The sequence below is a fragment of the Natrix helvetica genome, assembly GCF_964273705.1.
Source record: "Natrix helvetica genome assembly, chromosome: 7".
NCBI classification, from domain to species: Eukaryota; Metazoa; Chordata; class Lepidosauria; order Squamata; family Natricidae; genus Natrix; species Natrix helvetica.
Window position 1 is genome coordinate 39,141,860 of NC_138558.1, and position 12,204 is coordinate 39,154,063.

Sequence of the window (12,204 nt, forward strand, 5' to 3'; positions counted from 1 at the left end):
GCCGTCGGCCAAGCAGTGTCGGCTGGTGACCCCCAGGGGGAGAGCCTTCTCTGTGGGAGCGCCTTCCCTCTGGAATGAGCTGCCCCCGGAGCTCCGCATAATCCCTGACCTCCGGTCCTTCCGACGCGCCCTAAAAAGTTGGCTTTTCCAGCAAGCTGGCCTGGCCTGTTAATGTTAATTTATTTTAAATGTACTGTTTCTTTTTTTTTAAAAAAAAATCGGTTTGGTCTTTTTGGAATTGGGTTTAATCTTTTTTTTAACTTTTGTGATGTGTGTTTTTAATGTACGCCGCCCTGAGTCCTTTGGAGAAGGGCGGCATATAAATCCAAATAAACCTAAACCTAATTCTAAATTGGCAGTTGCCCTCATTAGGCTTGAAGAGATAATGGCATATTTATTAATATCAAGATTCTTTACTTTTAGTGCATAAGGCAGGGGTGTCCAAACTTGGGAACTTTAAGACTTGTGGACTTCAACTCCCAGAATTCCCCAGCCAGCATGGAGTTGAAGTCCACAAGTCTTAAAGTTCCCAAGTTTGGACACCCCTGACATAAGGTAACACAAAGTGGTTGTTCTGCTTCCATGCCTTATAAAATGGATTGCCTTTGAATTATTTTCCATGGTTGCAATTTACAGTTAAATACCAGATTTCTTGGAAGGAATTTAATGAGAGATTAGAAAATCTGGCATGCGTGTTCACTATTGACAGCCAGTTGGCCTTGGAGAGGCAGAGCCTGGCAGACTATACCTTAGCCATTTTATACTTTCTCCTTCAGCCCAAGTTATAACAGGTAAAAGCATTTTTTTTTGCTGAAGCTGCTAAGAATTCACTTAGCAGATGAAATTTGGATACATTTCAAGTGAGCAACATGTCCCAAAAATACTAGTCCAGACTTTTCCATACCATACTAAGATGTGATAAAAAAATTAAATCTTTTTTCAATGATGGCTGAGTCATATCAGCAGGTAATAATTCTTTTCTTGTGCATGGTAGAATCTCCACAAAGCCCCAGCCATTACACCCATAGTTAAAAAAATATTCTAACTTTTTCGTGATTGGAGAAGGAATAAATTGTTCAGCTTGTTAAATATCTGGTTTTCAATATTTATGTAGAAAATCAAGAGTAATATGGTATTCTGACTGTACCGGCTGCTTTTGCATTTAACAATACTGGACAAAGAGATTAACATTGTTATTAGTCAACATATAACACGATTAACATTGATTTATAGTCTTCTTATCCAACACAAATGGACTCCCAGTAGGCCAAGAAACCTGACAAAAATATGATAACATATTCAATATAACTTATATTATATACCAAGGATAGAGTGAGCCATTAAGTCAACAGCATAAGGTAAAATGGATTTGACGAAGTTCTCTCTGTTGTGCCAACCCAAAAGGATTGAATAAACCACGCTTTGCCTACACATGATCGATCCAGCAAAAATAAACAACGTCAGTATGGCCACAGACTAGATTCGAAAGTTGGACAAGTAACGCCAAGCCACTTACATATCGTTACCCCAAAAGGCGTCTATCGTGGCAAAAGGAGTTGAGTCCTGTAATTGACACATCCTCTCCCCCCCCCAGTTCCGTTTGGTCTAGTCCACCCGCGTCGACTAGGAATAGGAAGGTTTGAACTCTCCCGCCTAACTTAATTCCGCGCAAGTTTTACGAATCGCGATTTCTTCAGACGGGACCTTTTTTTTTTTTTTTTGCCCAAGACTAACTAGGGCAGAGCACCACAAAACCCAGGAGTCACGCGATCTCCTCCACCGTCCTCTCTTTGCCGCCCCGCCTCTTTTGTTTTTTTGGTGACGTTACCAGTGACGTACAACAGTCGCCTTCCCATTGGTGGATTCAATAGTCGCGGGCTACTTGAACGGCGAGAGCGGAGCGGGCCGCAGCGCTAGCGAGCGAGCGGGTCTGTTTTTTCCTCCCCCTTCCCTCCAGCTCACTTTGTGGGTCCCACTGTCAGCAGGGCCATCATGCTGACGGGCAGCTCAGTGGAGCTGGAGAACCAGGAAAATGTGCCTCCGGGGGCCAAAGAGGTTCCCAAGGTGGCGGGGGCTGTTGGACACCGACTGGCGCTGGGGCTTCTGCAAGCTAATCAGCGCCGCTCCCAACCACAGGTAAGGCGCTTTGCCCTTCTTCGCTTGGCCCGGACGGGATCACCGTCTCCCTGGCGAAGTCGAGGCACCCTTCCGCCCCCCTCCACCCCCGTACCCGCCATTTTGGAGCTCTCTTCTCCTCTTCCTGAGCTGCTGTGGCTTTCTTGCACTCGGCGAAGGCAAAAGGGCACGAGCGGCCAGCGCGGTCCTCTTAGGCTCCCTGGCCTTTTGGAAAGAGGAGGGAAGGCGCTTTCTGCGTGTTGGCTTGGCTACCGAGTCGCCTTCCGCAGGCAGGTAGAGCCCGAGTTAGGCTGCTCGCTGAACCGGAGAAGGCCTTCCCGTTTATGTTTGATCCAGGTGGGCAAGCGCTTGGGCCGCTGCTTGCTGCTGGACAAAGCGCTTTTCCCTTAGCAAAGAAAGTCTCCAGTACGTGGATAGCCACGCTGAAAGGCGGTAGAAAAGCCCTTCTTCGGATTGAGGTTGGATGAGAGTATCTTGGTTGAAAATCTAGGATTGATAGATGTTCTCATCCTTGTCCCTCACAAAAACTCTGAATACTCGGCCCAAAGGCCAGGCCAAAGCCAAACAAGCCATTATCATAGATGTCTATGGAGTCATCCAGGTCATGGTTGTCCCAAAAGGTGCTGTTTCAAGAGACAACTGGACTTCCTTCTTTTTCTTTTGAAGACATTTTGCTTCTCATCCAAGAAGCTTCTTGAATGAGAAGCAAAATGTCTTCAAAAGAAAAACAAGGAAGTCCTGTTGTCTCTTGAAAAAGCACTTTTGGGACAAGCCATAATCATACATTTATTATTCCTTCTGAAGCTTGAGATGGCTTTGATGCCATCCATTTTTATGAATTCCATAGCTGAAGGAGCAATGTGTTAATAATAATAATCATGAGCAATGTGTTAATAATAATAATCATCAGAACACTGATGGGCCTTCTAAAGTGCTGCCAAGAAATTGGGTCCATTTTATGCAACATGCCAGGCCATATCTTGGTTTTGGCTTGGTGTTTTGTGCTCACCCAGTCAATGACTTGCAAAGCAAGGTTTGTGGCATGTTGTGAACCCAGTTTGATTTGTTGTGGTATGTGATTTCAACCATTAACTCTTATAACTTCTTTTGCTCACTGGTGTTGCCCATTCTCATTATCTTCATTTAGAATGAGTGATTTCAGTTATATTTTGTAATGTGCACCACCTTGTATTGCAATGAATTATCTTTGCTTAGAAAGGTTACATGCCAATGTATGGGCCAAAGCATCATTGTGAAGTAGGTGATTGACTGCTGTTTTTCTTCTTCTTACAGGCTCCCCGAAGTCAAATACCTTGGAGTACAAATGATGAGAATTATGTTGGTGTCCCCAATGGTAAAATGGGAAACAAACAGCCAGCTTTTACTATCCACTTGGATGAGCCTGATAACAGGAGACAAAAGAAACATATGTCCAGCAAAAAGACCTCACCCGGTGAAGAGGCTATAGGCTTGAAGGCAGTTGTTGCTTCAATGGGAACCAGAAAACCTCTTACTCCTATAGATAATCCAATGGATCTTAGTTCTGGTGAGGGTAACATCCTATCTTTAAAAATAGATGTATATTGTAGTGATTGATTCTGATTACACTTAAAGCCATTTTAAATTTCAACCTACTTCCTGGGATATTGTCCAAAAGGTCAGGAAGCTTAGTTGAAGCTCATGGCCCTTCAAGTAGGAGCCATCTCACTCTTCTGCTATTTTCTGAATTCAAATCAAGGTGAATACAGGATCTTACATTATATAAACCATTGTTTGATAGAAGAATCTGGAGGAAACTCATTGAGGTTTACATCAATATTGGTGGTAAATACTCATCCTATTTTACAATGAAGAAAATGACCAGTGTTGATGTCATTATGGAAACTGCCATTAACTTGATTAGAATGTCTGATGGATGGGATCAGGCTCTATAGACCTGGATTTTGAAAAAATCTGATAAATGGACATATATAAGCTAGGCATGTAATGCTTAGCTATAATGTAGGTTGCTTGATTTTGGCTAGAGATGTTGCATGAACAAAACCTTGAGATTAGAAGATAATTCTGGATTGTAGAGCAAGCACCAGTTATAGTGATTTTAAAAACCATGATAAAACAGATCAAAATTTGAGCCAGTATGTATGAAACAAGGTAAAGTTTTAAGCACTTATTCAAAACAAGTGATATTTAACTAATTTCTCTAGCTGTTTATCTGTGGATGTCACTCACTGAAAGTCTTACTAGTTACAATGGGAAATGGCTCCCAGACAATAGTGTATGGATTTATATTGCTGTTTAAAATACTAAGATCATGGTATATGCTGCAATTGAGCAATTTTGGATTTGAAAGAATGCTTTTTTTAAATAATATTCATTGCTTGCCTTATATTTCAAGGGTTCATAAGACTAAATATTTTACCTGTGGCTTTAATTTTAGGGTCACTGAGTATTATGGATATGTCAATAGAAGCAGAACATAAAATTAACGTTAACCATGTCCCAGACTATATTGAGGATATCTATAAGTATCTTCGAGAAATGGAGGTAAGAACTGTTTGTGCTTGTATAATTATGTGTGTGGGGGATTATCTAGTTGAACTTAAATATGTGACTATGTCTAGTCCAGTGATGGCGAACCTTTTGTGGCTGGCGTGTCATAAGTGGGGGGGAGAGCAGGGGGGTCGTGTGTGGGTATGCCACACCCATAGGGCCGTTTTTTCGTGCTCTGAAGGCTTCAGGGAAGCCTCCGGAGGGCGAAAAAAGATCTCAAAAGAAGGCTGAAGTCAGCTGGCCAGCGCATGCATGCGTGCTGGCCAGCTGACAGGACAACGCCTTGCGTGCCCTGACAAATGACTCCACATGCCACCTGTGGTACGCATGCCATAGATTGGCCATCACAGGTCTAGTCTATTCCAAATGAAATGTTGGGCAAGGATATGTAAGATTTTTGCCCTTTTGCTTGATCAGTAGATGTGATATTATAATATAAAGGTCAGCTGGAAAGCTTGCCTATGCAGTTCAATTCTGTATAGGTTCACATCAATTTTTATTCCTTTTTTATTTTAAATTGCCTTGCATCTTTCTTTGTCTGGGTTGAACAACTGTATACCAAGTTTGAAAAAAAGTATGTAAGCATTCACACACCTTTATACCCGTGATGGCGAACCTATGGCATACGTGCTGGAAGTGACATGCAGAGCCATCACTCTAGGCCTGTCACCTGTTACTCTTCTGAGTTTCGGCACACACATGCGCGCCAGCCAGCTGGTCTTTGCATGCACAGGAGCGCCAGAAACTGAAAGAGCAGCTCCCTGGCTTGCATGCGAATGCCGGGAAGCTGACCAGATGACTGGCGCACAAGCACACACTGGAAGCACAGCTCAGTGTCCAAAAGGTTAGTCAACACTGCTTTATACAATGAAAATGGGACAAAATAAATGGCTACCATTAAATAAGGACTCATTTCTCCTGCTGGCTTTAGTCCAGGAATGGCTAAATTGAGGTTGTGTATCTAGTTGGTTTAGATTGGACACGATTCTAGTCTAATTACCAGTTTCTGTATATTGCTGCATTCCAATATGATTTCTGGTGGTTGGACAATGAAACCAAACACTCCCTAACATCCATTTTAAAATTTGGTTATAATTACCAAATTTCATTTTGAAGCAAGATGGGCAGCAAATAAATTTAATAAATAAAAAGGCCATCAGGGTATCTGCAATGTCCTGGAGAGAGGCTATTCCAAAGGGAAGAGACAGTAACATACACCATCTCTGGATTTCATTTTGGTAACTTCTGAACATCCAGGGTGGATGTAAGCTTCCCTCCTGAGAAGAGTGTGCAAGGAGATAGTCCTGGAGATATTTGGAAATCAATCCATCTGCAGTTTTGTAAGCATTGGAATTGTACCTGGGAAACCCATCAGAAGTCAGCATAGAGTTCCCAAAACTAGTTATGTATGACTACAATAGAGTTCAGTTGGGCTGCTGAATGTACCAGTTGAATTTGCCAGGAGGCCTCAGAGGCAGCCATTTGTAAATCACATTGCCATAGTCTAGATATACTGTGATAATGACCATTTCCCAAGGCCTCCTGCTCCAAGTAATGGCAGTGGAGAGAGTTGGAGCCTACTACTTTCAGTTGATCAAAAAGGAAGCTTGTTTTGACTTTCTTGTCTATAAAATGTAGTTCTTACGTGGCTAGTGGGTAATCCAATATTTTTTCTTCCTATATCAACAAGCAATTTTGATCATGAATATTTTAAACACGTTAATGTTTTCTTTTTCAGCTTTAAGCGTATTTACATGCCTGCCTGCCACTAATGCAGAGCAAGTGGACTGAATTTCATTTTAAAAGTTTAATATGCTAATAGCATAGATGTACCAATTGGGATAAAACTTTAAAAACTTGATAGCACTTTTGCAATTGGGTAGTAAGTTACTTGTACATCAATATAAGACTTTGAAAGTAACAAGGTAATTGCTAATCTTTTTACAGGTGAAGTGCAAACCCAAAGTGGGTTATATGAAGAAACAGCCTGATATTACAAATAATATGCGAGCTATTCTTGTGGATTGGCTAGTGGAAGTTGGTGAAGAATACAAACTACAAAATGAAACCTTGCATTTGGCTGTAAATTACATTGATAGGTTTCTCTCTTCAATGTCAGTGCTACGAGGAAAACTTCAGCTTGTGGGAACTGCAGCTATGCTGCTTGCATCGTAAGTAGATGAGAAGTTTGGAGTATTACATTTACTATCATGTCTTTAATGTGGTGTTTACATTAAATATAAGCTCAAATTCTGTTCTATCTGACAGTACTTTCTGAGATACAATTATAGATATGCTTAATACAAATCCAGAATATATCTCAGAGAAAAAATGAGCTATAGATATTTTAAAATCTTAGGTTAATCGTTAAATAAGCTTAAACATCCACCACAGACTGATGATTTTTACTTGTAATATTTTTCCCAGCTAAAATGTGCACATAAGCATTTGGCAGTAAGAACCCACAGTGTAGGATAAAGGCTAACACTAGCTACTATGACCAAATAATATCTGTATGAATCTATATAGGTGTAGAATAAGAAACACTTGGGAACAATTAGTAGATTATATCTGCTTTTCATCCTACTGTAGAAAATTTGAAGAAATCTACCCTCCAGAAGTAGCAGAATTTGTTTATATCACAGATGACACTTATACAAAGAAACAAGTTCTCAGAATGGAGCACTTAGTCCTGAAAGTTTTGTCATTTGATCTGGCAGCTCCTACAATAAATCAATTCCTTTCTCAATACTTCTTGCATCAGCCAGCCTGCTCCCTAGTGGAAAACTTGGCAATGGTAAGTATTGGGATTTCTTTAAAAAAAACAATATCTGAATATCTCAGAAGCAGTTTTTTAAAAAATTATTCAGCTATTGCAATTAGTATTCTTTTGAGAAGAATTGCTTTTAAAAATAGTTATAAAGAAAGACCCTCATTTTACACTGTGCTCTGTTTGGCTAAAAAAAATAATAATCCCAGAGAAGTGAAGGCTCAGCATATTGTCAAATTCTTCATGTTCCTATATGCAGACTATAGGTGGTTTTTTACTTATGATCACAGTTGGGACTGGAATTGACATTGTAAGTCAGTGCTGTCATAAAATGAAGCATGTGACCACACTGACTGACGGTAGCAATTCTGGCACTCCTGACATAGTTCAGGGATTGCTTGCTGGCCAAAAGGGGATACATGGGAGATAGGTGAGTGGAGACATTGAAACGCTTGTTATAGTAAGTATATGTGGACACCTAAATTTTGATCACATGGCTGTGGGAGAATTGCAACAGCCATAAGTTTGGGCACTGGTCATAAGTGCATTTTTTCAACACCATTGTAACTTTGAATGGTTGCTGAACGAATGGTTGTAAGTCAAGGACTGGTTATTTTCTTACCTTTAAACTGTAGTTTCCATCAGTAACAAAACAGTGGGGCAGGCTTTTAACTAATATCTTGATCGATATAAGACTTCACAAAGAACTCTTTTACTTAAAAATAGCTTTATAACATTTTTTACATTTTGACCTTGCACTACTTGCTAGAAAATTTACAAGAATATTAGAAATTAAGATTATGCTTTCTATTTTTTTACAGTACTTGGGTGAACTAAGTTTAATTGATGCAGACACGTATCTGAAATACTTGCCATCGGTAATAGCTGCTGCAGCATTTCATATAGCAAACTATGCAATTTCTGGAAAAACTTGGGTATGTATAAAAGTAATCCACTCGCCCCTCCAACTTGTCTGTCAGACATTTGCATCAACACAGGACTGTCTACGCCTGCATCAATCTGCCTATATAGCACTTAGATTTACATACAGTTCCACAGTGCTTTACAGCATTCTCTGAGAGGTTATTGTCCCCAACAGTTTGGATCCTCATTTTAGCAATCTCAGAAGGATCGAACTCCTTGCGGTGGGCAGAGTTAGCCTGCAATAATGCATTCTAAGCATTGCACCACCAGGTAATTTCAGAGCTATTGATTAGAAGCAAGGGATAGCTAGAGACAAGTCTCTTCCTCTTTGACAACATTCTTCCAGAGAGTTGCCTTGCATTTACATTAATAGTCCTTTTTGGGCCTCAACTGAAGACATTTTTTTCCTCAGTGATTTTGATTGAATGGACCTTATATGCTGTGCTATATCTTGCTGTATAGTGGTTGCATGTTATTTCCTGTGAACAGTCCAGAAATAACCGTTAAATGGTAATGCTTGTTTATAATTTACACTTGAGGAGACAAACTGTTCTGTGTATCACTGTATTAAAATATGCAACTATTATTTAATTAGAACTTAGTGAGCTATAATAGTCACAAATAATAATATCAGTCAATGGTATTTGTGATGCATTTTTGAATGTTCAATTGAATGAGTTTCATGTTTAATGAATAAAGTATATAATAATAAAATAATAATATAAGATTGATGGTGATCACATAATAATAGTATTTGCTTATCTGTTAGTAAGCCTTCTGTCCATCATCTCTTATTTTTTTACTTTTTTAAACATACATAACAATAATCTTAGCTTCTAATATTTACTTGTACATAGTAACCATAATAGCTGCCATCATATGGCAATATATATAATAACCTTTTCCCAGTTTTTAGTTTCTAGCTCTATTTCCTGATCTTTAATAAAACAGATCCCAGACCAAAATTTATTCTATATCTATCTATCAACTCTTGCCCTTTTTTAGTATTTCAACTCTTACTGATTTTTTGGTTAGTCTCCTTCGCCCATCCCTTGAGACCTTGTATCCCTCTAGGTCACTCCTGTTTGCCCTGTCTTCTATACCTCTGTTTCTGCCTCCCCTTGTCTGTTCTCCAAAGTACCCATCTACAGTATATCTCTTTCGTCTCTGCTAGTGGATCTTTCTCTTTGCTCTCTTCTTCATTTTGGCCTCTTAAAGGATAATCTCTGGTCTATTCTTACTATCTCTTCTGTATATCTACTTCTATCATTAATTGGTCTCCCTCATCCCTTCTTTCTTCTACTCCTTCTGAATTCTCCTCCAATATCTGAATTTTTTGTTTGTTTTCCATCATCTTTTGCTGGCAATTTCCTGGTCTCCGATCCATATCACACATCAGTTTCATCATCTCCCTATGATTCCTTGTCATAGTTTCCTTAATCTCTTGAAACAGTAGTAGTATTTCCATTTGAAAAGTATTTATACTTCCTTGTTGTATCATTTTACTTTATTTTAGTGTGCTGAAAATTATTCAGTAATTCATCTAAGCCGCAATGTCCCAAGTGTTCAAAAAGTCAATATTAAATGAATTTGTTCAGTCCCTGAACTGTTCTCAGGGTGCACAGTATTTATACTCCTCAATGTCTGCTGTTTTGCTCCTTCTAAGTTTTTCAAATTTGTATGTTCTACTTAATTTCTTCTTTCACCTTGTAAAATATTCCATCAAATAATATTTGTAATCCAAAATGGCCCACCACCCATGGCTCATTAATTCTTCAAATCAGATGTTCAATTTCAAGGGCAATTTCCGTCTCATTTGTAATCCACATACCCTAACCCTAACCCTATCCATTGATTGTACCACCACGAAGCCAAACCAGAAGTCCACAGACTTTTATTTTTATTAGATCCAGGTTGAATGGTCTCTTCTACCAAGGCAATTGAAATGACAATTGAACATCAGGAACAGAATTACTTAGGTTTTAAATATTTGACTTTCCTTTACAGACAGATTCTCTTGCTGCAATGACAGGACATACAGTTGAAAGTATTAAGCCTTGTCTCCTAGACCTCCACAAGACCTACTGCAGAGCAGCACAGCATACGCAACAGTCTATCAGAGAGAAATATAAGACCATAAAGTAAGTCTAACCCTTAAATGCAAATTCTGTAACTGAAAGAACTACAGGAGTATGTTAGACTAATTTTATATAGAAAGAGCCAAATACTTTGTCAGATAGCAAAAATAATATTCATATCACTTTTATCTTTTTCAGATACCATGCGGTGTCGCTCATTGACCCACCAGAGACACTAGATTTATTATAACAATATGTGAGATTTCAAACCTATATATTGTCCATTGTAAATGTACAGTTTTAAATGTGTATTTAGATTTCAATCAATCTGGTATATTACCATAGCTAATTATGAGGTTTTATACTTTTATAATGTTTTAATGTAAACTTCTGTACATGCAATCTTGTTCAATGTGCTTAGATGGCGCCTATAAAGCTGTGCAGAAAAAGACTTAAAACCATGCAGGTATAAATGCTGAGTGGCACTGTTCAACCTTTTAAAAATAGTATGACCAGTGTGAGGATTTTCACTCTAAAAATTGCAAATCAAGATAGTTCAATAGAATATCTGCATATAATAAAGTTACAATAGTGTATTTCAAATAGTCAACAAGTGCTCAGTAGCTGAACTTGAGCGAACTGCTGTGACACTTTGCTAACAAGACACCCCACTCTACTTGAAGGCTGTATCAGCTATTAAGGATACTGATTTTTCTTTTTTTTTAAATACGCCACTTAAGTAGCTTTATAAACACTGAATTAATAGCTTTTATTCAAACTAGTGAGTCTGGAATGTAAAGGAAGAGCTTCCGATAACCAAAACGGTAAAAGTAGTTCTTACCATTAAAAAAAAATCCGATTAAAAACCTGCCTTCTGCTAATCTAGTTCATGAATCAGACTGACTTAATGTGTTTGCAATTGAGCAAGCCAATTTCCTGACCCTCAAAGGAAACAGTCATGTGATCAGTGGGGTGGTGCAGAGTTCCTACTGCTACCTGACAATTTAAGCTAAGTTGCTGGAGGAACACACTTGCTTTGCATCCTGGCTTCAGGTAGTTAGGATCCTTAGTTTTGAGTACCTTTTCTACTCTTGGTATAATCTTGACGTTCTAATACAGCTTCGAACACAGCTTTGTGTTAGGAAAACCCCAGATTTTCTATGTTACAAGGGTTAAATTTTATTGATAGAAAAGACTTTTATACTCGTATTTGAGAAAAATTAAATTCCTATAAGCAATGCTTGAGATAATGCTTGAAATGCGCTCCCAGTAAATAAATGCATGGAAAGACCTAAGTGTAACTATCTAAAAGTTGGCAAATAAAATCCTCCAAAAGGATCTCGGCAGTAACTTGACTTATAAAATGTATTTTGCACATTGAAAGCTTAGTCTGCTACCTGTGTACTGTGAAACATCTGTCCTTGCACATGATCGGATAGAACAGCAGCAAAGGGAAAGAGTCAAATACAACAAGCAAAACTCTTAGCTGGGGGGGGAGGGGCGGAGAGGATTGATGGTCAAACAACCAACAGGGCATATATGGTCAACCTACTTCACTGAGAAGTTTCAATAAGTAAATTTTTATGTCAAAGAACTGACTTAAAGAAGATATCGCCCAGTTCGGCTTATTATTATAAAAGGAATGGCCAATCAGCTAATGCTCATTTTCCCACATTTTGAAAAATGAATAACATGTCTGTTTCCTCTTGGTGTTTCATTAACCATCAAACTTAATCTTTTCCAAAT

The 12,204-nt window shown here is 38.9% G+C and overlaps 1 protein-coding gene across 1 annotated transcript; it reads left to right on the forward strand.

The window, feature by feature from the left end:
- Positions 1 to 1,849: 1,849 nt before the first annotated feature.
- CCNA2 (cyclin A2) lies at positions 1,850 to 11,796 on the forward strand. The gene is made up of 8 exons (XM_081960118.1): positions 1,850 to 2,136; positions 3,430 to 3,682; positions 4,574 to 4,680; positions 6,634 to 6,857; positions 7,279 to 7,483; positions 8,278 to 8,391; positions 10,388 to 10,521; positions 10,657 to 11,796. Exons 1-8 carry the CDS (start codon positions 1,993 to 1,995, stop codon positions 10,706 to 10,708), a joined length of 1,233 nt encoding a protein of 410 aa, XP_081816244.1. The 5' UTR covers positions 1,850 to 1,992; the 3' UTR covers positions 10,709 to 11,796.
- Positions 11,797 to 12,204: the final 408 nt, after the last annotated feature.